This window comes from Corvus kubaryi, unplaced genomic scaffold, assembly GCF_017639235.1.
Source record: "Corvus kubaryi isolate FWS band 111438036 unplaced genomic scaffold, C.kubaryi_AGA036_p1.0 133, whole genome shotgun sequence".
NCBI lineage: Eukaryota > Metazoa > Chordata > Aves > Passeriformes > Corvidae > Corvus > Corvus kubaryi.
In genome coordinates, this window is record NW_024580667.1 from 5,487,380 (window position 1) to 5,513,078 (window position 25,699).

At 39.4% G+C, this 25,699-nt stretch overlaps 1 protein-coding gene across 4 annotated transcripts in view; it reads right to left on the reverse strand.

The window, feature by feature from the left end:
• Nucleotides 1–445: 445 nt before the first annotated feature.
• PRRG1 (proline rich and Gla domain 1) overlaps nucleotides 446–25,699 on the reverse strand; it is a 30,986-nt gene continuing 5,732 nt past the window's right edge. For 3 of the 4 annotated variants that reach the window (XM_042035455.1, XM_042035448.1, XM_042035456.1), the window contains exons 2-4: nucleotides 15,122–15,171; nucleotides 10,770–10,930; nucleotides 446–4,202 (exon numbers count right to left, since the gene is read on the reverse strand). In XM_042035455.1, coding sequence (XP_041891389.1) covers nucleotides 3,684–4,202; nucleotides 10,770–10,930; nucleotides 15,122–15,131 — 690 coding nt within the window. In that variant the 5' untranslated portion in view covers nucleotides 15,132–15,171 and the 3' untranslated portion in view covers nucleotides 446–3,683. Of the gene's footprint in view, nucleotides 4,203–10,769; nucleotides 10,931–15,121; nucleotides 15,172–18,951; nucleotides 19,057–25,699 lie in introns of those variants that run through there. The other variant, XM_042035439.1, reaches the window with a different exon arrangement.

A 25,699-nucleotide genomic window follows, 5' to 3' on the forward strand; every position in this document is an offset into this window, starting at 1 on the left:
TCAAGTGGCTCAAGTGAACTTTGAAATTAGGTTCTCCAACTTCAACTTTTTTTGCTACAGTTTCCTTTCCTTTGGCCTGTGACTTATTTAGCTGTGGCTACAAGAAATCACAGAATATTCTGAGTTGGAAGGGACTCAGAAGGATCATCAAGTCCAACTCTTAAGTGAACAGCCCATACAGGGATTGAACCCACAACCTTGGTGTTATTAACACCAGACTCTAAGCAAATGAGCTCATGACAGCGTTAAATGCTTTTTTTCAAAATTGGAAACTATACAAATTAACAACACCGATTGAAATTGAGCCTGAATTTTGAAACAATAGTCTTGCCTACCTGCAAACAAAATTATATTTGTATTTTATAGCATCAAAACAATTGATTCATGAAACTGATTAAGTCCACAGAACAATGGAAATTAAAAGACCACAAAGTAAATACTGCAGTTGTGTAAAACTGGTATTTTGAAACATTAGAGGCATCTTAAAAATTTTTATTTAGCATATTGAAAAACAAATGTTACAAAACATTTTCTATAAACATAGGCAAAAATGTTTAAATAGGATAATTTAATGTAAACCAAACCCCTTTAACATACACAATACTGTAATCAGAGGTTATTTACATCCAGTGAAGAGAGCACAACCTTCACTAATGTTAATATCATCTAAGCAAATCATTAATTTCCATAATTTCTTAAAACAGAGCCACCTTCAAGTTAGTTTTAGTAGCTAAATAATTTCAGTCCTTATACAAGATGAAATTCAATGTTACATTCAGAAGTGGGAAAGGCAGTATCCTGACTATTCATCTCATCAGTCAAGACAGCACTGCATTCAGAGTTGCAAAACCTTAGAGAGATACAACTATAAATTTATATTTATTGCATGACCATGCAATTCTAGGATAGGTAAAACAACAAGGAAAAAAATGCTGTATAAAACTCCAGTACAAATAAAATTTTATTTTTCAGTTAGGTTAGAAAAGCCAACCACAAGACTAAGCTATTTTCCCACATTTCACAAAACAGAACAAAACAATTAGTAATTTGACACTATTCCAACATGGAGAAAACTGTTCATGTCTCAGAGGAAATGCATTTGCACAACTGTCCCACATAGGTTTAGTTTAAATATCGAATTTATTCACCAAGACATAAATTTATAGTCCACAATGTCTTTCACACTCACGTACTCATGGAAAAGGCATTGTCTAATTAAATCACTTTAAGTTTTTGGTTGTGAATTTTTTTGGAATGGCAAGCTTCAATTTTGGATTGCACATAAAAGTATCTACTGGACACAGTAACAAGACAAAGTAACATACTCAACTTAGGAGCCAGAAACAAACCCTTCAGAAGTGGTAGTGGAATACAGAGTAAAGAAAAAACAGAAAAAAGGGAAAAGCCAGCTCATGTCTAAATTACTAAAGTAGACTGCCCATGTTCAGGGGATGATGACGGCTGCTTAACAACCTAATGTGACATGGGTGATCTCCATGCATTTCCTACAGGAAAGTCCTATATCCTGACGAGGAAGTTACTGCTAAAACTACTATCTGTGCTGGCAGGCACAGGAGATGCCAATATGGCACAGACACTGAAGCACCAGCTCTTTCTGAGGTGGTTCCTGCACGCTGGGATGAGGCACTTTGTTCTGGTGAATCTGCCTAGAGCAGTGTATTCATTAACTCTTGCTTGGTATGAAAGGAGCTTTAACTTCCACAAGTCTCAATTCGGAATTCACAAGAGCTAAAACCACTTCAAAAGAAAAGGTCTGACAGTCCACAAACAAAACCCAGGCAATTTTTACTACAAGTGTCCAAACCATACTGTACTTATCTGCCTATCTTAATATATCTGTAATATATAATGAATATAAATGAGAGTTACAGTTTTGACTGTGGAGTCAGGAGTTTGGCCAGGAGTTCATCTCTAATACAACTTGCTTTAGCAGCTGAAGAGCCCCAGCAGGCAACAAAGGCAACCTACTCTGCCAAAAATGAGAACTCCTGACTCCACGTGTCAATACATTAGATCATATTCTTATCAAAGTGTGCATTTACACACCCATCTATAACCATCCATTTCCTTCCAGTCTCCTTCCATAAAAATCCTCTGAGAAAAGGTGGGCCAAGGCCTCATGAGAGGGACATTAAGAGCAATTTCAAACAGATGGCATGGGCATTTCATTTGGGGTGTTTGAAACAAGACAGTTTGGGTTTCTGTTGTAAGAAAGACAAAATTTAGTCCTTCAGGGCTCAGTAAGTTTCATTTGGTGCTAATTGATGAGTAGACCACAGAACAGTACTAAGCTAATGCCATGCTACCCTGGTGTGGGAAGAAAGAAAACGGAAACTTAATACTCAGAAATTAAACCAAGCAATTAACTTTTAAATCAACCTGTGAAAAAAGAAACACCACACTAGAATTTGTACCACCTAAACCAGGTGGGTGAAATTCTGTACAAGCCTGTATATAACTTGCATTCATCTCTTCAGTCTCAGAAAGTCACTCCACACTAATGCTTGGGGTTATGGCTGCACGTTCTTAGAATTCCTTGGAATGGATAAGCAATAAATGTTGTTGAAAAAAGGTTTCTATATTCTCTGCAAAGAATTTCCACAGGCACCAGTACAAGGTGCACACAAGGTACCTGTCAGTAGGCAAGAGAGTATCAGAACTTGAGGAAGGGGTTTATAGCAGGGAAAACCTTGAGGAAGGTTTTCATAGCTGGGGAAAAAAAGAAGTCACAGACACTGAATTTCTTTCCTTTTTCCCCTTTTAAAAAGGAGAGTAATGCCTTTGGGTGTATGTGCTTATAGATTACATCCTGGTCCCAGTGAAAATCACAGTAGGAAGTCTATGATCAGGATTTTATCCACTCTTGAGTACTTCAGTATTACTGTCGCATGAACTTTCAAGTTCTGAAGTTAACATATGCACACTTCTCACCTCTAGAATAGAAAACTAAAACAAGACAGGAAAACAGGAAAGGCAGAACACAGAAAAAAAACTTATACCATTAAATTCACCAATTAGTGTCTTGAATTGTCAGCTTCTAAGCATTTACAGAATTTTGAGCTATAATAGCAAAAGCTTTACAGTACACCCCTCCTGCTAGGAGTCTGGAATTATTGCTCTTACACCAGCATTCTCCATGAGATCCTGGTTTGAACACAAAGGCTCCCAGCTTCCTGAGGGCCAGGAGAGGGTGCAGCATGCAACAAAAATCCAAGTGAGAAAAAGGAACCAACCAGACAAGAGGCAATACTGCAAAATCAGTCCCCTCTAGTGTAAATAACTATTAAAATGTTGCTTAAGGATTCCCTATTGTAGGGAATTCTGACAGTCTGCAGTAAGAAAGGGGAGGGCGATCCCACAAATCTTGTGGGGAATGTGGACAGTGTTTGGAATAAAGCAACATCCTTCAAAACAGATGTACTTTTGAGAAGTATGACAGAGCACCACATCTGTATCTGCACTACACTCTCAATACAGATTCCTTATCTTTTAAGACATTCTATAGGGGAAAAAAAATCCCAAACCCAAAGAACGAGGGAACCTAGAAAAGGTGAAATTCATTGTATACAAGTCCGTTAAATTACAGAAATGCATAATAAGCCAAGATAAAGTGCTACAAAACGATTACTGATTTTTAAAAGGTCCATGGCATTCTTCTTGTTTTACTTAGTACTGGTGACAATGGGAGTAAGTGCAATGGCAGTGGCTGAACTGGAATTCACAATGTCTTCATACTGTGGGGGTGGATCTAAATGCTGTTCAGTGTCGCTTCTTCTCACACTGATTTCCCCAGTGGCTTCCTCATAGGAAGGAGGAGGATCACAGTTTGAGAGCCTTGTGGATATTGAGTCTGACCGTGCATCCGAATAGCTCAGACCTCCTGGAGAGAGCCCACTGACTTCATACATTTCCTCCTGTGGGGAATGAACAATGCTGAGAGGCGGTGGGAGGGGCCCTCTGCCATCAGCACCATCGCCCAGCGCTCCGTGGGCTCCCCTGTGCACGTACACCGACTGCCTACGCATTTTCTTTTTAAACAGGCATCTCCAGATGACAAAAATGACAATGAGGATAACAAAAAGGCCAATGATTAATGGAAATGCAAGGTAAAATGAATACCAGCTATGTCCTGTGTTACTTTCTCCCTGGAGTCCATTTTTGTAGACTTTCCAGAACTCCTTCTAGAAGAGCAAGACACAACATGTCAGAAACTATAACACAGTTAATAAAAAACAAGCAATGTAAGCAAGTTGTTTTAAAGAATGAGGGAAAAAAAAGGCATTTCAAATATTGATGATTAAAATGAGAATTGGCATGGATAAGCGCACATAAACTTTCAATTTTTCTTCTCATGTGATGAATGATACAAAAGGGATTTGGTTTTTTAAAACAACCTCTTCACTACTTTTAAGATTCTTACGTCTGCACTCAATGTTTACAAACATGCACCACAGACAGGACTAAGTAATAATACACAAAGAAAAGAAAAAAACCCAACCACAAAACAAACTAGGAAAAAAAACATCTCAAAAGCTCCTGCCTAATCAGGATGCACATCAGCCATCCGGTGGATCAGAATTTGTCAGCACCACTCAAGGTACAAGTTTAGGGTTTGTTTGTTCTAAAATTGCAATAATACACCAGTACAATTTGACAGGGAAACACTGGCTCAGAATGACAGACCATTTTGGCAAAGCACAACTGTGCTGTACTGTCTTATCATAATTTAGACATGCCCCACCCTCTGGCTCATACATTAATTCCTGTCAGGCTATTTTGAGTTGATCCAGATCCTCTGTTTACAGTTAAAAATAGCACCATAACTATGAGGCTATTAAACAGGTTATTACATTCTAGAAATCTTGACAACATAGCTACAGATAAATGGAACATAAAGTGAAAATATGAACAAGTGAAAACAAAGATGAAGGGGGACACCAATACTTGAAAGTCCTCTTTGCTGTATTTATATGCACAAGTAGGAGCACAAAGATCACGTTACCATGCAATTTCTTCTGCAGTGAATACTATGAAGGAATGGTACAAAAAGAAAAACATACCCTGCCTCAAAAGAATAGCCATCCTCACCTGTAATGTCCCTCCTACTATGAAACACTTCCACCGTGTTTTATAGTCATAATTTGGTGTATTTTAGTATATTGTAGTATAACTAAAAAGAACCCCAAACCAAAAAACTGTAATTAATGACACCCCCTGGTCCACGCCAGAAACTCTGAACTCTTTAGTTTTCTTTAAAAATGCACAGACCTGACCCCATCTGGCTCCTGCCAGCCTCACATCAATTTTAAATGACAGCACACATTTTATGCAACTGTTTATAAAACTGTCATCAGGTAGAACTGAAATTTCAATGCTCAGTTGTTACTAAATTATGTATTCAGGTTGCAGACTGACTTTGTGCACACACGAATCAGATTCATCAGTTTTTTTAGTCCATGCCTGCTGCCACATGATGAACATTAAACAGAAAATGCCACCAGAGGCATTTTCTGCCACCACTGACCCCAGAGGCAGCTTGAGTCTAAAAGCAGCACAATCCCTCTAGCATGGAAGCCAAGCTTTCCCTGTGCAAAGGCAGGACACCATGGGCAAAACACACTCACAACACTTCCGGATCAGAATGTACTCAGGTCAAGAGCAATGCCATGTGCATGCAACAATTCATGTAAGCATGAAAACTATCCTGTACATTTTCTTTTCCAAAGATAAATTCAGTTTTCGTTATGCCTATGTGCAAGTTCAAAAACCAAAACATTTCTGACTCCTACACCAATCCATGATCAGGCATTTTCCCTAAATTTTAAGGCTTGATGCCACAAGCAGGTTGTCACAAGGCCCCTCTTTGATGTGAACCCAGGTCCAAATCATCTAAGCTGTGTCAGGTAACACTGGCTTCACACAAAGTAAGAAAGTCTGGGAAGATGGACTCTAAATACTTCTCTATACAAGGGTGCTCCTTGATGTGTGTTCCACAGTGAACCCCAAACCAACTGTTCTGAGTTTAGAAAAATGTATTTTGGGGAGAACTAACATTGAAAAATGCCATTAGCTGCACAACTGAGGGCTTTTGGGATCTCTGCATGATAAAACCTGGCAGAACCAAACACCTCATCCTCTCCCCACCAGACTACCAGGCAATTAAGAATACCTATTACTTTTGCATCTGGTTAGATTACAGCTAAATAGATTACTTAGTGGAACAAATAATATATTGTTAACTAAAAAAAGCAGAAACGGATTAATTAGGATTATGAAATGCTACTGTATGTACGGGGACCAAACTTCCCACATCCCTGTTCTGTGGCCTCAATGGCAGCAAAGAAATAAAATGGTACAACGCTAGTTTTTAAGACCAAAGTTGCAAAGACTTACTGAAAGTCATTAAATATACTGTGCAAGGATGTGTCATTTTAAAGACTCTCTGGAGGAGAAAGGTAGTTTTGATGAAAAAGAAGAAATCACACTTCTCCCCAGCAATCTATTTTGCATTGCAGACTGCAGAGGAAATGCACCTTCTCCAACAGAAGGGTAGTAAAGTAGTGACTGGTATTTTAATATTGTTTCCATGTTACTTCTAGGTCAGATCTATCTGCTGTGGAAAATGCCTCTGCATCTTCTTCAGAAAGCTGAAACAGCATCTCTCCTTGGCACTCTGCAACTTGGCAAAGCAGCAGAAAAGCTGTTCTGTTCTCCCAGAGTAGCAGGCACTTAGTGCAGAACAGGGTGTGTTGCTTTTGGGATGTTTGACTTGGTGATGTGACCAGACAGATGTATAAAGAGCTTAAACTAAGACTTTAAACTGCCTTAAGGATGAAAGTAGTTTAATGTCCTCTTTCATTTACATGCAAGGCAAGGAAAATTCAAGATGGTTTAGACTCCCCGGTCAAAAATTACTTTAGGTTTAACACTATCTTACAGAGACAGAGGAATAAAGTTCTGTGCAAGGTGAAAAACACTAAGAAAGAAACACTTGCTTATTCATTTAAAAAAAATTCTTTTAAATGTTCTTCTTCAGGGGAGAAGAAAAAAACAACCAACCAAAAAAACAACCCTGCAAAACCCCACCAAATATAACCTTGTTAGCATACTAGATCCCAGGTTTCCAGCTTGCATTTTTGCAAGTCAGATTTCCAAGAGAGGCACAAGGACTTTTAGTTCCAGACTGCCACAGCAACTGCAGGAAACCCATCCTTTAGGTTTGGGTTGCACAGCTGCCAAGCTTTCCCTCTGCTCTGCTACCCCACAGCTACACTGCAGAGTAAAGTGATGGTGCAGGAGGAGTACAAGACACCTGGTCAGAGTCAAATCCTGCCCAACAAAGCCACAGACAACTTGGATGAATTTGCACAGTGTGAGGATTTGTACAAACTGCAGTGAAAAAGACCAAGAGGGGGAAGACTGAAAACTTACAAAGTAGCTGTAAAATTCATACAGAAAGTTAAAGAGTAATTTAGAAGCTGGAAAACTCACAGCACAAACATTCCACCCACAACTGCTGGTCTCTTAACCTAATAACAGAAAAGACTTCCTGCTTGACAAAATTACTAACTTGTGATTAATGAAAAGGACACTTCAGTAATCATTTACCCGAGTGCTGTACAACCAGGAATACCAGGTGTAAAAGCCTTATAAGGCTGAAAAACTAAGTTAAGCAGGCCACATAATCAGATAACTGCAATGGAAAAGACTTAGAAAACATCTAACATATATTCCTGCCAAGAACTACTTTTCTGAATGTACCTTAGTGTTTTGGCAAATCCAGTTTGAAATAATAGAAAGGAATTCTCAAATGCATCCTGAAGACAATTACAGCAAAATTTGCAAGAATTTTGTTTCCCTCTTATTTGTAATACTTCTCAGAACAGAGTCAGTATCAATCAACTGGATCTGAATGCTGAACCAAATAAGGGATCTGCAAGGAAGTCAGGAGACTCACACCCTCCTGAGAATTTCAGCAGAGGCCTTTACGACATTTGGCAGCAATGTCAGCCTCAAATGATCCTTTGTCAATTGCCTGACTTGTTTTAAAGGTGGACTGATAATAAGCCAGTCAGAAGACTGCTTGGTATTCGCCAGGCAGAGGGTGAGAACAGAGCAGTAAGGGGAAGTGAGTGCACCTGCTACACGCTTTCCTTCTGGTCTGCCCCCAGTTTCAAGTAGCAGGAAAAGATTCACCTCTTCTCTTCTGAGTATTTATCCAGCATCCGTAATTACACAGACTGACATTGGCAGCCTTACTCGATCACATCATTTTAGATCTGGTGCTGCCGAGTTTTGAGTTGCTTACTAAGCTTTTTAGCAGTAGTTTGTTTGTTTTGCTTGAATAAAGCAACACAGAGAGCTTTGCAATTTTTGCAACGCTTAAAATTCACAGGAAATTTGCAACAGGAATGAAAATCTGGGACTTCCAGCTTTTAAAATCTTCATGCAGTTTAATTTAAACAAAGTGACTTAATGGAAATTAAATTAATACCAGTGCTACAACCACACTCAGGTACTTTGCACAGTAATCCTTGTATAAATCTTTGAGCCTCCCAACAACCTCTGACACCTGACCAGTGACCACATGCAGTGCTGCCTGCAGGCTACAGGCACCACCAATGAACAGCTCTACAAGATCACACCTAGGGTTCACCTTATCTGTTAACTTCTCTCTGACAATAATCTTTAGAGACTGCCGAAAGAGTTCAAACACAAGCAGGCAGTGGTACTCTCCCAGATTTCACATATTTGTACCTCAAGAGCCTCCATTAGCCAAAGCTGATTCCTTTTAATTAATGGTTCCAGACTGATTAATCTTCCCTTCAGTTACATCACTGTTCTCTGAACCTATACAAGCTTTGAGACATCCTGTGGCAAGGCAGCTCTATTAGCTGTGGTGAGGAGAGACTTCTACTTGCTTTGAACCTGCACCTTTCCAGTTTCCTTTGAGGCCCCTCTTATCTCTGCTATGAGAAGGATGGCAAGTCACTGACCTCAGCTCAGCCTTCATTTCACAGACATCATCACATATTCCCTGATTCAATTATTTTATGATCTGTTGTTGTTATACATGTCTTTCCATATTTTTCAACAATTGTCACATTTCTCTGGTCCTTCCTCACCTACTAATTTGCTTTTAAAGAGGGAGATGAGAGCTGTACACATTCAAGATGTGGGTAAACTCTCTATTTTGATCTCTGCTCCTTTACTTCAGATTCTTATAACTCAGTTTTTTTTTATCTGGTTTTGGCTTTGTTTGACTGTTCGGCTTTAAATTGAAGTCTTCATAGATTGAAATTGTGATCTTGTTCCTGAATTCAGTTCAGAGCCAATCATATATTATAATAAATGTTCCCAATTCCTCCACATGCACATTTGTCAACACAGAATTTCATACTCTATTTTACCCACAAAGAACTTCAAATTCTTCCCTGTTGGCTCTAGCCTAACATAATAGTTTTATCTTTATAATTAACTATATAGTTTTAAATAATAATTCTGAATCTGTCAAAACTCCCAAGCCTGTCTTGGAAATATTGAATGGCATGTATGCACATTTGACATACACAATGCTAATTAAAAACTCAGGCACCAAAAATAACTTGAGGGAACTACTTGATATTCTTTTAATATTACAAATCTGCATGTTGCAGACCTGCCCAGAAGACTGCAGAAAAACAAAGAAGCAAATGGACAAGATAAAAAATACAAAGATAGAGATTAGACAAAAAGTTACCACGAGATAAATAAGCTACAGACCCTATCTGACTTCCAGTCTATCTGTACTATGAAAGCTTTGCTCCTGTGTTTCTCTGAATATACTGTATCATATTCCCAGTCTACTGCATCCATTCCCTTCCCCTGGGACACAGATGTTAAGTATTACTAAGTGGCTGTGTGGATGGATTCTGCTGGGGGACAGTGCACTAAATAAAGCCCAAGTAAATGAGTCTGGTCAGGCACGAGTGCACATTAGCAGAGCCTGGCCCATTAGCAGCTCACCACAGCAGAACACAGCAGCCAGGGAAAAAGGATACAGTAGTGGAAATGGATAATAGGTCAGGACCTTATTGGAAGCTCCTTCACCACTTGTGGCAGAAAAGAAATGTAATTGTTTCTATTTTACTACTTCCTAAATACCTCTGCAAGGGAAATGCTAATTACCATAACATGTTCCTAAATGGGAGAAAGAAGCTGAAGTGAGAGACAACATGTTCAGGTTATGTTTTGTCTAGTGACTGGAACAAAAAGCAAAAATGATATTGTGTTAGAATTTTATACAAGTTGTCTCATTGTACACATTATTCTTAATTACACAATGAGCTATCATTAGGAATAGTCACAACAAGTCAAGTTTGGGAGGTAAAAAACACCTGTGTGCAGGCACTTCACAGCTTCAGAAAGAAGCAACTTTGAAGAGACACCACATGTCCTACAACTTCATTTTAATAAATCAGAAAATTCTCCTGCCAGCCTTATCCATCTCCCCAGGTATGACCCCCAACAAAAAGATGTCAAGAACTTAAAATGTCCACTGTGCCTTTATACACTTATTTTTTGATGTAGAGCTCAGCCACTGAAGAGTGGAATGTGTCACCTGCGCAAATTTTGTGTCCTTGCCAGTACAATTTCCCTGTGCAAAAACCAAATCTAATGCAATGCTGGAAAACACACAAGCACTCAGCACACCCAAAAGTTTAGTATCAATACAGCCTACCCATCTTTACATACACAGCAAAACATACCGTTTTTTCCTCATTTTCAAATGCTTCTCTTGCTTCTTCATAGCTACAGATTTCTTCTCTGCATTCATGTTCTATGTCACCTTGCTTTAATTCTTCCAGGAAAGTGTTGGCTCTTGGGTATCTTTTTAACACAGAGTTGGCTTTGTCCTCTGTTAAGAACACTGCATAAGAAGAGGAGAGACAACAAAGGTCACTTCTAAAATAGATACCCAAAACCTCATGCTAGAATTGCTCAAAGAAAATATGCCTTTAAGAAAAAGTTTTTTCAAAGTCTTCCCCTTCATTTGATATGATAAAAAGCTTTTCCTAGTTTTGCTCACTGTTGTAAGTACTTGGGCCTACAATTTCAGTATCTACTGCTCAAATGTCATAAATGCAGAGACCTCCATTCAGCATCATAATCATGTGTGGTGTAACAAGACTGAAGCTGGTGCCCAAGAAGAATCCTTGGAAGAGAGAGGCACATGCTCAGCTCAAGCTGACACAGAACAAACAAATCCTGCTTGTCAACATCCAAAATGATATTTGCAACTGCCTGAGGGCATCAGAGCCAGAATGCTCTGAAGTTTTTGATATAAATATTTATGACTATTACCCAGAGTCACAAACACCAGGCAGCTGCATTTATCAATGATTAAGTCTGTAAGTTTTCTCAAGCAACTTTGAAGCAGACTTATTCTCTTCATTCCAGAAATCTCAACCATGAAATGGGTGCCCTTTTGAGGGTGTGGGGGGAAGTATCCTCTTTCTATTTTCTTGAACCATACAGAAAACCTCACCTTATTTGACGAATCAAATGAAACAATCCTAAAAGGCAACCAATGTTCTGACACAGGTATTCCTTATTTGCTTTCCTTAGTTTGCTGTTCAAAGAAGAGAGCTGGAAGCAATCTCTTTTCTTCTGATGTTCCAGCTTTCCATCAAACTCTGTCTCAATGATTTCTACGTAAGCAGTAACTGGAATCAGACTGAATTACCCAGGAGGTACATCTGCAGTGCATGATGAAGGAATTCTCCAGCTATTTCAGGTCAGGAAGCAGGAACATCAAGTCAGTGCTACACTGTTCTTGGGCTCTCAGTGCCAGCAAGAGGGGATAATGATTCTGCCACACTAATGCATTTGTTGCACTTTCTTGGCCTACACAATCATTTGTGCATTGCTTCATTTACACTTAGGCTGAAGGGTTTTGTTTCCCTCAATCATCTGATTTTTAATGTTATAAAAGGAGGACAACAAGGAAACAAAGACAATCCCTGTGTCTTTGCTTTAGAAAGATGTGGTGGTATTTGCCAGCACTGATTAGCATAATTAGGCATAACTAATTTCAACTTGTTTAGTGTCTGTGGTATACTATTGTAATGGATCTATGTGGCCAGGCTACAGGGGTAGCTTCTGTGAGAAGCTGCTAGAAAATTACCCCATGTCAGGCGAGAAGCAAGGGGAGGAGGTGCTCCAGGTGCCAGAGCTGAGATTCCCCTGGAGCCCAAGGTGCAGACCATGGTGGAGGGGAGTGACAGCTCTGGGGGGCACTTGGTGTCCAGCCAGGTTCAATCAGTCACAACTTGGTTACAAATCATTAGAGAGTGATCTTCCTTTTGCAAAGGATTAAATGAAGATGCAAAGATTGAATTCCAAAACACCACTGACTCCTATGCTTCCAGCTGAATACATTACATACATGCATTCAAACACATTACACTGCTCATGAGGATGCCAGGAGTACAGTGCATACAACTCTGCAACTGCATCTACTGCAAATTTAGGTTTCTTCAGCACCACAGGTGAGCACATGGACATCTCCTATGGTGTAAGTTCAGTGACTAAATAACATAGAAATTAATATTCAGAAATCTCTTCAAAAAGGAAAGAAGATGGCTTTTTTCCACTTCCCACACAATTCCCCTCACTTCCCTCACGGCCTGAATAACTTGGTTTCTTTCATCCTCATGCCTCAGTGATCACCTCAAGGTGGTGAGCTGAAGAACTCATCCATGTCAGGAACGCAGCACACAGCCATGCCTGGGGATGAACTGCCAGTGCTTTTCCTACTTTCCCCAAATCCTTGTGGGCATTCTTGAAGGGAACAAGTGTCAGGCCAGACTCTCCTAAGAGTGTCCACATGTAGAGGCACTGAAGAGTAGATAATGCATTACAAATTAAGTTTTCCTTCCTCCAGCAGACAAAACCTAGGGAATTTCATTTCACGGATGGAATCCATCCCCAAAAAGAGCAATGAGAGAAATTATGACAGCTTTGTATGGGATGCAGAGGGAAAAGAAACACAGGAAAGGGCAGGTAGCTGAAAATACCCTGATTTGCAGATTCTGGCTCTCAGAAACAACATACAAATACTTGTTTCTACATGCACTTTCCAATTTGCAAAGAGAATAAAAGTTTAAAAGCTGGCATGTTAAGAAATATTGCATTTGATATATATTGGTATGAATTTCTAGGTAATACTTTAGTTTTCCAAAAGGAGCTATTCTGATTCAAAATGCATTCATAAAGAACAGCAAAATGTTAATTCTATTCAAGAACAGACAGTATATGACTATTTATACCCCCAAAGTTTTTATTTAACAACTCATATTCAGAAAGTCTGTCTTCTCTCACAATACAGTATAGAAAATGCACATTTCATAGAGACAAAGCCTGATGAGGAAAATAAACTACATCCCATATTAATTATGAATGTGTCCTATAAATAACAATCTCTGGCTAATCCAGACTAGGAATGCCTTTTGACCCTATAAAGCTGAAAAAAAAATGAAGTATATTAACTTGTTTGTTCTGACGAGACATTTTGAATGCTTTGCACGATCCTAGTGACTTCGAATCCTATTGAGAAGTCAATATAAATGTATCAAGGAAATAAAAACATGCTATCAAAATACAGGGATTTAATGAGAATCAGTCATGGCCTGATGAATCTTATAAAAAAAAGAAAATGAAACCGTATTGCAGAACCCACTTCGACTTCTTAGTATTCCAGGACCATAATTATGTAGATATTCAGCTATAGATGGATAGGAGTGTGCAAAAAGCCCACTTTGGGTTGGATGCCCACCTAGCTAAGCCACAGCATGGCTGAATTCACTGCAGCTGTTACTGTGGAGCTGAACATAATCAGGGAACACTTGCATGTGGTAAGAATAAAGGAATGAAGCAAGATAAGTCACTTTTTCACTTTGTTAAGGAGATCAACTAGCAAATACAAGAGAAAAGAAAAGTCAAAATTGTTGTTTTGACATTATGAAAGATACACACAGAAACAAATAATCTGAAGTCTCTTCTAGTTCCCCAGTTTTTGTATGATATAGATGAAGATATACAACTACCAAATTTAATGCATTTGAATACATTGTTTCTTCAGACATGCTTGTGCTCTGTATGTAACTGTAATAATTGGCTTTTACCAAGTTTTTATGTATCAGAAAGCTTCCAAGACTTAGTTTCATTTATTATTATTGAAGAGAACAATACAGTCAGATCAATTCATTACACATCCTCTGGAAAGCCTGCCTGCTACCCTAATAGTGAATGGATACTCTAGCAAGGTGAAATTCAATCAGAACCAGAGCCAGGCAAGGACACCAGAGGATAAATACATTGCAGCCTGCCAGCTGAAGCTGTCACAGGGGAAGAAAACAGGTTCTAGGTCTCTAGTGACAGAAGGGACAGGGATCAGCAGCGTGGGAAAAGTATTCCGAGGGACAGAAGTGCCGCTAAAGCAGAGCCCGAGGCAGCCTGAACACCAAAACCAGCTCTATTGAGACCATTATTGAGCTTCCTCTTTTGACTCCTCACCAACATTTAACCACACTAAAATCACTACTAAATAGTAAAAGTAAACATTTTAGCTCTAAATTTGAAGCTGCTGCTATTAAATTAGAATCTTTGTATAGGTCATCTTAGTAAGTCCATTTGGTTTGAATAGGGCTGGAAGGAGAAAAATGATTTGTGCTTTTATTTACAAAGTTTAAAAAGTGACTTCTGCTCTGAGAATCTGGAGTTACAGAGACAAGCTTAAAAACAGTTAAAACTAAAGTACTCAAGGCTGCAAATTCAGCTTTGTGGTCTTCATTCTGCAGCCAGCTTTCAAAGAGCCACAATAAGTCTGTGATGATTTTTATGGTCTGCAAATAATATCTCTGTCAGAACAGTTGCATGACTCCAGTTGAGCTCAGTGTGGGCAAAGATCTGTGTCATCTGTAACATCAAAGGCAGTTCAATGCCAGAGGGCATCTTTTGCGCAAAGAGACTGGGATTATGAGCAGGGGAGAGTTTTGGGGTGTGTTACTGTCCACAGGAAACAACAGAGAATGCACACTCATCAGTAAATTAAACTTACCACTATCCATGGTGATTGCTGTCAAGGCAGGGAACTTGCAAATACCAAGTCTGTAAACAAAAGAGGAAACATCCTGTTGAGTTTGTGAATTACAGTCAACTTGGACAAGTTTCTCTTGATTCCCACATACTGGTACAAATACATCAGTATTCGAAACTCCATGATCAAGATTAATCCCTCTTCTGACTTGTACCAGTACTGCATGCAGGTTAATTTCAGCAGTACAAGAATACTATCCAAGAAAAAGATAACCTTTGAAATGGTAAATGTTTAACATTTTTCAAGACTTTTCAGATTCAGAATATACAAAAATGTTAATATGAAATAAGAGGGTGTGTATAATTTTAAACAAAATGCAACCTGTTTTGCCTAAATGAACTTGAAAGGTATTACATTCTCCACTGTAATTACTTATACCTTAACTAAGACTTAAATTCACTCTGCAGAGATCATCAAGTCAACTCATTATCTTTAGTCTATAGATCAGCTTTTTGAAATCAGACTGAACACATGGAAATTCATTCAGAGTCAGCTACTGATTAAAACAGGATGCCTCCATAAAGTTCAAGGGCAGAACAAGACCTGTGATTTGGCAAAGGAACTTGCACTACATGAGAGGATCCCAACCTGCCCTACAAGAACTTACATGTAGTTTGTATCTCATCTTGGAAAGAGAACAGAGAGGAGATGCTCTCAGTTGAGAAAGTGCCTGAAGCTCATTGCACCCACCAGGCATAGAGCCAGCAAGAACTGCATCTGGAGGCAGCAAGAGTAGTGCAGCTCCTTGGAGTCTTTATTGGTATGGGAAAAGTTAGGAAAATAAAAGCTTTCAGCAAAGTAAGAGCAACGGCCTAACCAAGTTAGTAGAACACCATGAGGTTAAAGGGACTTTTATTAATAAATTACCAACTCCTAAGGCTTAGCACCAGTCTTCAGAGGCCAGGTTACACATCAACATATCACACCACCCAGATGTCCTCACTTTCCATAAATCCAAACCCCCATAAGCAAACTTTTCTGTAAAAAAGGTTGGCCATGGCTGTTGTAATAAACAAAGAGGGAAAGTTAATGTTTCCAGCCTGGCCTGCCCAACACTGTCACTCGTCGTGCAAGAACAGAATGCAGTACTTGTACAAACTGCTGAGGTGAATGGTGCTCCATGAAGACATCCCAGCCTGCCAACAAAACTGTAGGATTGGCACCACAGATGTAGGGTGAAGGAACAAACTGATTTTAAAGCAAGTTCATCAAATCTCTGTAAAGGCAAATAAATGTGAGTAAAGAGCAGACATTACAGCACTCTGAAATCTCACCACCATAGAGTTTAGCTTGTTGTTACTAAGTATTTAAGGTTGACAGAAACAATGGGCTAATTTTTTTTTCAGAATATATATAAAACCTCTTTTAATAGCCAGAAGTTTTCTTAGCAGACTACTCTATGCCAAAACAAAAGACCTTTGCCCTTTGCTTCTTGAATAAAAATAAAATTAATGTCATTTAATGATTAGTCACGTTGTCGCAACCCAAGTATCTGTGATGAAGAAATTGCTAAACTTATTTTAATAAACAGGCCACAAAAGATTTGGCTAGTGGTCTAACTATTCTCTTTACCTATTACATCATTATTTTCTTTTGCCATTTATTACCCACCAGTTTCAGACAGCTGGTTTAGCAACAGCCCCCAAATAAACACACATCAATAGAAGAGGCAGCACCCAGGAGTGCTCCCTTGCTCTGTTAAGTGGCAGCAGTGCAGTGAATTAAACATACCTTCCTATGCTTCCCCTCTCAAATGGGGTCATTTTTTTTTGCCAGAAATTTCAGTTAGTCTTTAATGTTTCACCCTTTAAACACAACTTGGGTGTGGATTTCTACAATATTCAAAAAAAATACCAAAAACCAAAACCAAAACCAACACCAACCAAACAAACCAACCCAAAACAGAAGCCAGGCATCCACATCCATGAGTCACAACTGCTCTGATGGCTCTGCCTATTTGGAACTGTGCTGGGAAAAAGGGGACTTGGTGCCTCCCTGCTGCTATGGCATGTTTTCCACCAGGAGCAGAGTAAGTCACTGCCTCTGCCTTGGCACCTAGCACTAGGTACTTGGCATATCATGTTCTCTGGGAATCAACGTCACAACACCGACATACACAGATTGGGAAACTGGGGAAAACACATGAAGGAGGAGAAAAAAGAAAATGCAGAAGGCAAAACATCTTTTAATTTCTTCAAAGGCAGTTATATTAGGAGCTAGTGACAAAAGAAAGATTTGCTGAAGTGGCTGCAAAACACAAATTACGTTTCTCTTTACGTCCTCTACCCACAGAAAGAAACAGTATGAACTTCTCTAGGAAATATCAAATACAGCTTTTCAGTCAATGGCTGTAGTGCAGAAACTTCCTTTCATCAATCCACATTAGATTGTTACAGCAATTACAAGTATTTAGAGCTCCCTGGAACTACTTATGCCCATTCTCCAACAAACGTGTCTTTCTATGCTCTCCTGACTTTCCTCTCAAACTTCTTCATTTCCAAGTTCCCACAACTCACAGCTTCCTGCTATGACAGCCAAAAACCTACAGGGCTAGAGGTTGATTAAAGACATGGACAATGGCTGCCCTGCCACTACATGGACATTTCACTCATGGAACAGGCTCTCCCACTGCAAAGGAACCGCTTGGGTCTTTGCCCTCTATTAACTGTCCCTTCCCCTAAAGGGAAGGAGTTTAATTCTACTTTGGTCCTCTACTCTGACACTCTTGGTTCAAACTGACTAAATAGTTCAAAGGTTGCTTGTAAGAAGGGGTTGAACAAAGAAAAGCACGAAAATCATTTTTACTGTCATAAGCCAGCTAATAAAGCTGAAGAGGGCAGGTCACACCACAGGAACAGCCTGACTTGCTACTGACTCATTTATTCCTCTGCCCAACTCTTTACTTAGTTTCCTGCTTTTAAGTCTTCACAAACCTTACTGGAACCTACGATGGCCCTGTGGTGTCAAAGCAACCTTTTTCTTTTCTATACACAAATGCAAGAACAAACACACACAAGCCCCATACCCCCGACAGTACGTAAATATCACCAGTATTTGTTGTTTCATGAATCCCTCTTCTATCCATCTTCTATAAGGTTATGCATCACACAGATATGTGACAACACGATGAACAGCTGTATAGCACTATACTCATGCTGAGTGTCCAATTCTGAGTTAATGGCAGCTGATAGATCCAACCAACACATGACCTTTCCTGACTGCCTGGCTTGGCTGTCAGTAGAACGGTTAAAAAACAAAACACAGAAGAATAAACCACACACTTCTAGTAGGAACTATAATGAAACACTGAGTTTTAAAGCCCGTGAGACAGCCCAGGAGACACACCAACACCACCCCTGCTATTTACCAGCACTACCCTGCTCACCAAGAAAGGGCTGCAGCCTCTTACCAAGGAGAAACATCTTGCATGCAAGTTTAAGGAACTAATATTGAAGTAACAAACCAAGGGGTACATTTCTTTCCACAACTAACCTAAATATTTTTTTTTTCAATTCTGAAAGTACCCAAATCTTGAATACACTATCTATAAGCATAAAGCATAGAATATTTGTATACACATTTCCAAAGGTGGTAATCATATTCTAGCAGTGGCAATCTCTTAAATAGGGAAGGTAACTAATTTCAGCATTAAAAGCTGTTGTCTTAAGACAGTGTTTCTGCAAGATTTTGTTGCATTTATTAAGATAACCACCTTTGGCTGGCAGGCACACACCTCTTCCGGGTACATTTCCTGACTCCGAGTTTAAAGGCAACTTGTGTGCAGCACGTACCATTAAAGGACAGAGGATCCGACTGAGGGCACACAAACTGCCTGCACTGTTCTCACTCACTGTCGTGTGTTCCAAGGGCACAGAACATCGAGAACAAAGCGAGTCCTTAAGCAGAAAGAGAAGGGAAAATAAGGCTAATATAAAGCAGCAGCAGGATTTTTCCTCACTTGGTTTCTCCCCTGCTGTGTTAAAAGGGACTTAAAATACTGCAAGGCCCCTGTTCTTCTCTCAGCTGGGGAGGGATGTGCATGACAGTGTCCGGGGAGGGAAGAGGCTTTTTTTCATTCTGCAACAGAACTCTGACAAGTGATACAGCTGCTAACTTCAGTTTTGTAATCTGTACTATTCATGAAGCCAAAGAGCTACATAATTTCTTAAAATTATAAATATTTAGGTTCTTCTGGAGCTTTCTATGAAAGCAGGTCCATTCCAGGGACACTATTAACTGAAACATCAGCAGACATTCAGTCTAAAAATAAACATCCCTGTTCTAGCCCCTCAGACCCAAACAAATACAACAACTGAAATACTCCTGGGGGAGGTTTGTTTAGAAGAAATATTTAAACATTTTCAATCTGACTTCCAGTGTACCTATTTAATTATCTGACAGCAATGCATTCACAATGCATTATGTGCCTACCTAAAAATCCCACTCTCACCACATGTCTTTTATATGCTTGGAAAAAATGTTACAGAAGACTACAATTTCACTTATTGCTATCTACCTGCAAAGAGTTTTCTCCCCAGGAAAAGCATACCAAAGAATTTACATGGATTCAAATGCTGGAAGAATAGATTGTTTTTTCCCTGAACAGAAATTTCATAGGATATGGGAGAATCCTGTATTTATTAAGTTTAGTTTGCTTGCAACAGCAAGGTTTTCCAGGGAATTTGGTGGGAATAAAGAGGGATGGAACACCTTGGAAACTATCAGAGAAGGATGCAAAAAATTTATCCCACCTCAAACTATATGGGGCCAGAATAAGAGTAAAACAGAGAACTGAAAAACCTTCTGCTTTGTATATGCTATTTGATCACAGCATTATAAAACATCATCATTAATTTAAGCATCTAAAACCACAGACCAGATCACTAAGAGGAACCTGTACTTAGCAGACTGCCACTGCACCCTAAACCCAGTGAAACAGATCATTACTCACAGAATGAGCATGCACAGGGCACACCACCACCCTGTTAGCAGAGAGAAGGAAGCTCCTCATGACTGCAGCTGGACAGGACTGCAGCTGGAGAGTTTGAGCTTCTGCCTCAACTTCATTATCCCTTCTTCACTCTGTGTTTTTTGTTCTGTTTAAGCTGTGGCAATATTCTGGCTGGTTATTTTCTGGATACTTCCAGGGGTTCAAAGGGGGAATTGCTACAAGCTAAGCTATCTCTTCCTTCCCCTCCCTTTCAAAATCAAACAAGAACATTCTCCCGATACATCTTGGCGAGCAGGACATTTGGCAGGAGAAGTAACAAAACTCTCTACAGAAAGGGAGAATTTTGGTGGATTGCATTGTTTTAAAACTCCTGGGGACCATGTGAGGCAGTTCCTGGGAGGCATAATTGAACACGTACATAACCATCTGTGTGGAAACCAGAATTCCACAAATCCTCAAGAGACCATGCCTTTCCGAGCAGCCCGTACAGTAGAATTTCACACACCTCACTCTTCTGTAAGCTACTGACAGAAGGCATTGCTTTAGGTTAGACAATCTCCTATGCCTCGGGAATTCAAATTCAGAGTATTTAACTTGATAATCCATTGAAGTGTTGATATAACAATAACCGGTTCCTCTCCTTTTTCAAGCAAGAATGATGAACAATTAAATAAAGCTTTCACAGCAGGATGTGCTTTTATCCTGATTTTGTTTGGGCACAAAACTGATACTATGTCACTTATCTATTCCACATTCTGCTCCTCCCCCAATACCTTTCAACTAAATCTGACACTGAGACTTCTTCTGTGCTCCCACACATTTTCCACAAAAATCAATGACCAAGAAGAACAGAGAAAGTTCATTAATGCTCTCACTGAAGTGAAGACGGGTTTACCAATTGCAGCAGTATCTCAACAGTCACAGTGCCTTTGGCAGCTGGAAATCACTATCCATTTTGCCAGCAAAAAGAGGGCAGTTAGGAAGCAAACACCATGTCCAGGACCAGCTACAACTCCACAGCTCTTTGCAAGGGGGCAACTCAAGTAAGTTAAAGAGACAAGAACAGGGAAAGAGCACTGCCAGCACATGCGAGATGTCAGAACATTGTGATTTGGGGTAGCAGCTGGATAACAAGGACAAGCATGTTAGGGAATTGAGGGGAAGTCAGATTAATAGTGGGAAAGGTGAAAAGGTAACAGAGACAGGAACACAGCTTCACTATAGATCTGGTGCTCCCTGACCTAATTAGTGTTTGGGTGCCAGCTGACAAATCTAACTTGTCAGCCACTTGGATATCATCTATTGTAACTTAGGCTTGAATAGCTGGACTCTTTATATGAAGCAATTACACTGGCCATAAATAATAACTTCTAAGTGCATAATAATTATCTCTATCCATGACTACACTCACATTAGCTAGGAATGCAGAGCACTAGGAGTGCACCTGAAGAGCAAAACAGTTGGTGCTGAGGACCCAACACTTACACAAAAGAGGTCAAGAATTTTACTTTTGGGGTAGCTCTATTTTGCTTTCATGAGCTGAGCACTGACTAGCAGTGGGACTGCAGCTCTTGGAGTTTATCCTGGTTTACCTTCATCCAAAAATAGCTCAGTCTGAGTGTTTTGAAATGTTTCTGCAATGCAAACCAAAGCACAGTAAGTGGTGACAATTGGGAGATTCCTAATCTGAACCAAAATGCTACTGCAGATACACTCAACAGGCACTGTATGAGCACACTCACAGCAGTAAGAAGCTGAGGAAGGAAGATCTATATAAATGATTCCTCAGTAAAGAGCCCAAGGTTGTTATGGGGTGATAGTGAATGTTTGGGAAGAACTTTCTGTGAAGCTACAAAATTACTCTGATAAATAAGTTGACAAAAACAAAGGTAATGTGAAGCTCTCCCTCAAACTAAAAAACAAACCAAACAATAAAACCTCTCAAAAATAAAAAATCTCACCACAGTCAAAGAGATTTCTGAAGCAGTCTATATGCTTGTCTCTTGTCTTCAAAAGTTATGTTCTTGGCATGGAAATTAAATACTGCTAATACACAGGACACCACAGGGTCCAGTCTAAGGCTAAAAACCTGAAACACGGGAGTGGTTTCTCAGAAATACCACAAAAAGAGACACAGAGAGACAGCTAATCCAAGAATTATGAGACAACCTAGCCAGCCCTCACCTCCCCAAACAAAAAAAGCACCTTCTTCCTTCCCCCCCCGCCAAGGACTGGAAATTGGCAGTTACAGACTAGAAAATTAACATCCAGTTTAAGATCACCACTACCGATATTTTCAATAACTTCCTCTCCAAAATGTTACCAGCTTCTAAAATCATAAAGTAACACACAAAGTCAATACATAATAAGCCAGAGAAAGTACACAATCCCTTTGCTACACATTTACAGGTGGCTGAAGTGTTAAATGATGTATTGATAAAATCCTATGTTATACTAGTAAAGTGACAGCTGCTTATTGAATATCTATCATGTATTTTTTTAAATTTATACTAAGATAAAATAATCAATGGACCCGCTAGAACTCTTTAAGAAAAAAACCCACATGAACCCACATCTACAGTATCAGAATGCTGCAGAATGTTTTCTTTACAGCATGTTTTCACTCACAGCTTCCCTAAATTAGGAGCTTTGAATGTGCAATCATTTTATTTTCCTCCCCTATTCTGTCCCTGTTTTCATACAAATGAAACATTTGCACCTGTTCTGCAGATTATGAACAAGCCAACTTTGATTTTGTAGTTCAGACCATCTCCTGATGCTTTACAGACAACAAACTGAGGAATAGCCAGCAGCTCTCAACTTCAGCTGAAAATTATATTGTATATGGATTAAAAATTACATATTGCTATTTATTTGGAAAGAAGAAAAATATCCTTTGTGTTTAAATCATCAGTGTATAACAAACCTCTCAGTTCAGAGAAGACAGACATTCAGCTGATCTAACTGTAACACCTGCAACTCATTGCAGCCAACCATTACTTCTCACATGAGAAACTGGAGGGTATCCACTGTCCTCAGCTGACACATGTAAATAAATCAAAGGACCTGAAATTTCACATAGTGTATAATTAATGGAACTTGCTGCCATAGGATGCTGTTCAGGACAAAAGTAGAAATGGATGAAAACAAATAAAAAGGGAATCAATAAATGAGGGTGAGATTTGGTGATTACTGGAACACAATTCTTCAGATGTAGCTTTTATTGGTAACTACCTGGCTGTAAAAGGAGAGAAGAAGTCCAGTGCCCAGTACAGAATGGGTAACTACATCCAGTTCCTCTCCAAAGTGGTTTAAAACTGGATTAGGACCAGGGGAGTAAATACCAGCACATAATACCATGACAAAACCAGAAATTGAGTTGATAGATGGCAAGTGGTCTCTTTAAAGATCCTACTCCCTACCTACAATCACCCTTTCACACTGCCTCTGGTCTCCCTAATCAACACATCAAAGCATTCAGGATAAGTAGAAAGTAGAGTACAACAGTGTTTCCTGCCTTTTAAAAGCATATATAGGTTAGGTAGGGAGGGAAAAAAAAGTAAAAGTACTACCTTAATTTTAGATCATACCTTCCAGACATGAGAGAGAAGGGCCAAAGAACAGTCTCTGGGCACAGTCCATTCACAAAAGTGTAATTTCATTGCAGGTACAGTGTTTGTCCGTTCAGAAAAGGTCACAAGACCAAAGCTAACAAGGTACCATTTATCCTGCTCTGAAACTCCTACAGATACTTTCTTCCCCAACACAGCTTATAAAGCAAAACCATGACCCAAGTGTCACCAATAATACCTTTACAGATTTTCCAATAACACAAACTGGCTGTACAAGATTCAGCCTCCAACTGCATTAATCTGAATCCAATATTCAAGTCTGCTGTTTTCACAGAAAAAGAGAGACCTAACAATTCCATACATTTGAAAAGGTTTTCCTCAACTCACTGAAGTTTTTCTTGGAATTATTACAATATTGTGAAAGGCAAGCAGCAATAGCTACTTCTAAAAATCAGTTTCCCTCCAAAGTACCAGTATTTTTCAAGCAGCTATTAAAAAAACCCAGAAAGAGTCTAGATCTCAGAATGTGCATTTTTGCAGTAAAAAGGAACCTGGATAATTTCACACTGGCATCTTTATTTTGCATGCAATAATTTTATAGCAAACATAAGACTACTACTTCATGAAGTTTATTTTGTTTTTCTGTGATGAGGCAACATTCTGCCCTGTACAGCAACTGCATTTAGCACTTGTTTTGTAGGCCAATGTCTAACACCCCACTTAATTTAGAAAAATTAACCCCAAACCAATAAAAAGTAATTCCTTTGTGAAGTACTAAACTAAGCTACAGAAATGTGCAAACAAAGCCTTCTCTTCCAAGTATTCATGCACCATCAGCATGCTTTAATATAAATTTCCACCCTGCCTGTCCTCCCCGGAAGCAATGCATATATGACAACATTTCAGAGCATGTTTTAATAGGATTTTCCAGTCAACCAAAAATCAAATTGCAGACAAGCTATGAAAGAGTCATAAACACATATTTCATCTTATTGAATTATATGGTACCTAGGCAAAAGATAATGAGGCACAACTGCTTTAGAGATTTTATTAAGTTTTCTGTCACACTGGGGAATTGCAAAGAGAGTGCATACAGGAAGTTGTACACAAGAGTCCACAGAGCAGCTGAAGTAAAACAGAAGGGTAAAAAGCCCTACAAACCAGGAAAAAAAAAATATAAGTTTTAAATACTAAATACTCTTACTTCCCTCTCTCAACACCCACATCCATTATTCCTCACATCACCTTTACCTGAATTTCCAAATATGTGAAGACGTACACATTATTTTACCGCATTGCACTTGATTGCCCCTACACACAAAAGTACTCCAGCTCATTTACACTTTTGGGGTATAGTAAAACATGATGTTTTGGCTTCAGCCTTGAAGAAGAGTCAAGGAATTTCTCCTCCTTTCCAACCACTGCCACCCACCCTTTCCCGGGGATCAGACCCCCGATGTGGCTGATGCAGTTCTGTGCTCTGCACTTCAGCTTTGTCCCTCACCCACTGACCTCCCTCCTCCTCTGCCCCTCTGCTCTCCAGGGCAGCCACAGAAAGGAAATATGAACTTTCCAGACTGTATCGCCCACCAAAGTCAACCTCTCAGGGAGCTAGTTTTGCATCCCTTGTGACCTCTAGTCCAACAATTTTATTCATGGTCCCTTCCAAACGACTTCTATGGAGCAGTAGAAATCCTTAAATTCATGGAAGTTTTCCTAAAGGAAGCACACTGGTCTAGAGGATGGAGGCATTCTGAACATCATAACTGGAGAAAACACTGGAAGATGAACTAGCATCTAATTCAAACAGTCATTTATGAAGAAATAAGGATCACAGTAAAGCTCTAAATCACAACTGATCAATCATGCAGCATAAATGCATACCTACCAGTATCAGATCATACTTACAAAGAATTTTTTTGTACTTTCAAGCATTGTAAAAACACTAGAGCAGCTCCCAAAACTAAACCAATAATTCTACTGTTGATCTTCTCCTCCATATGAAGTGACAGAGTA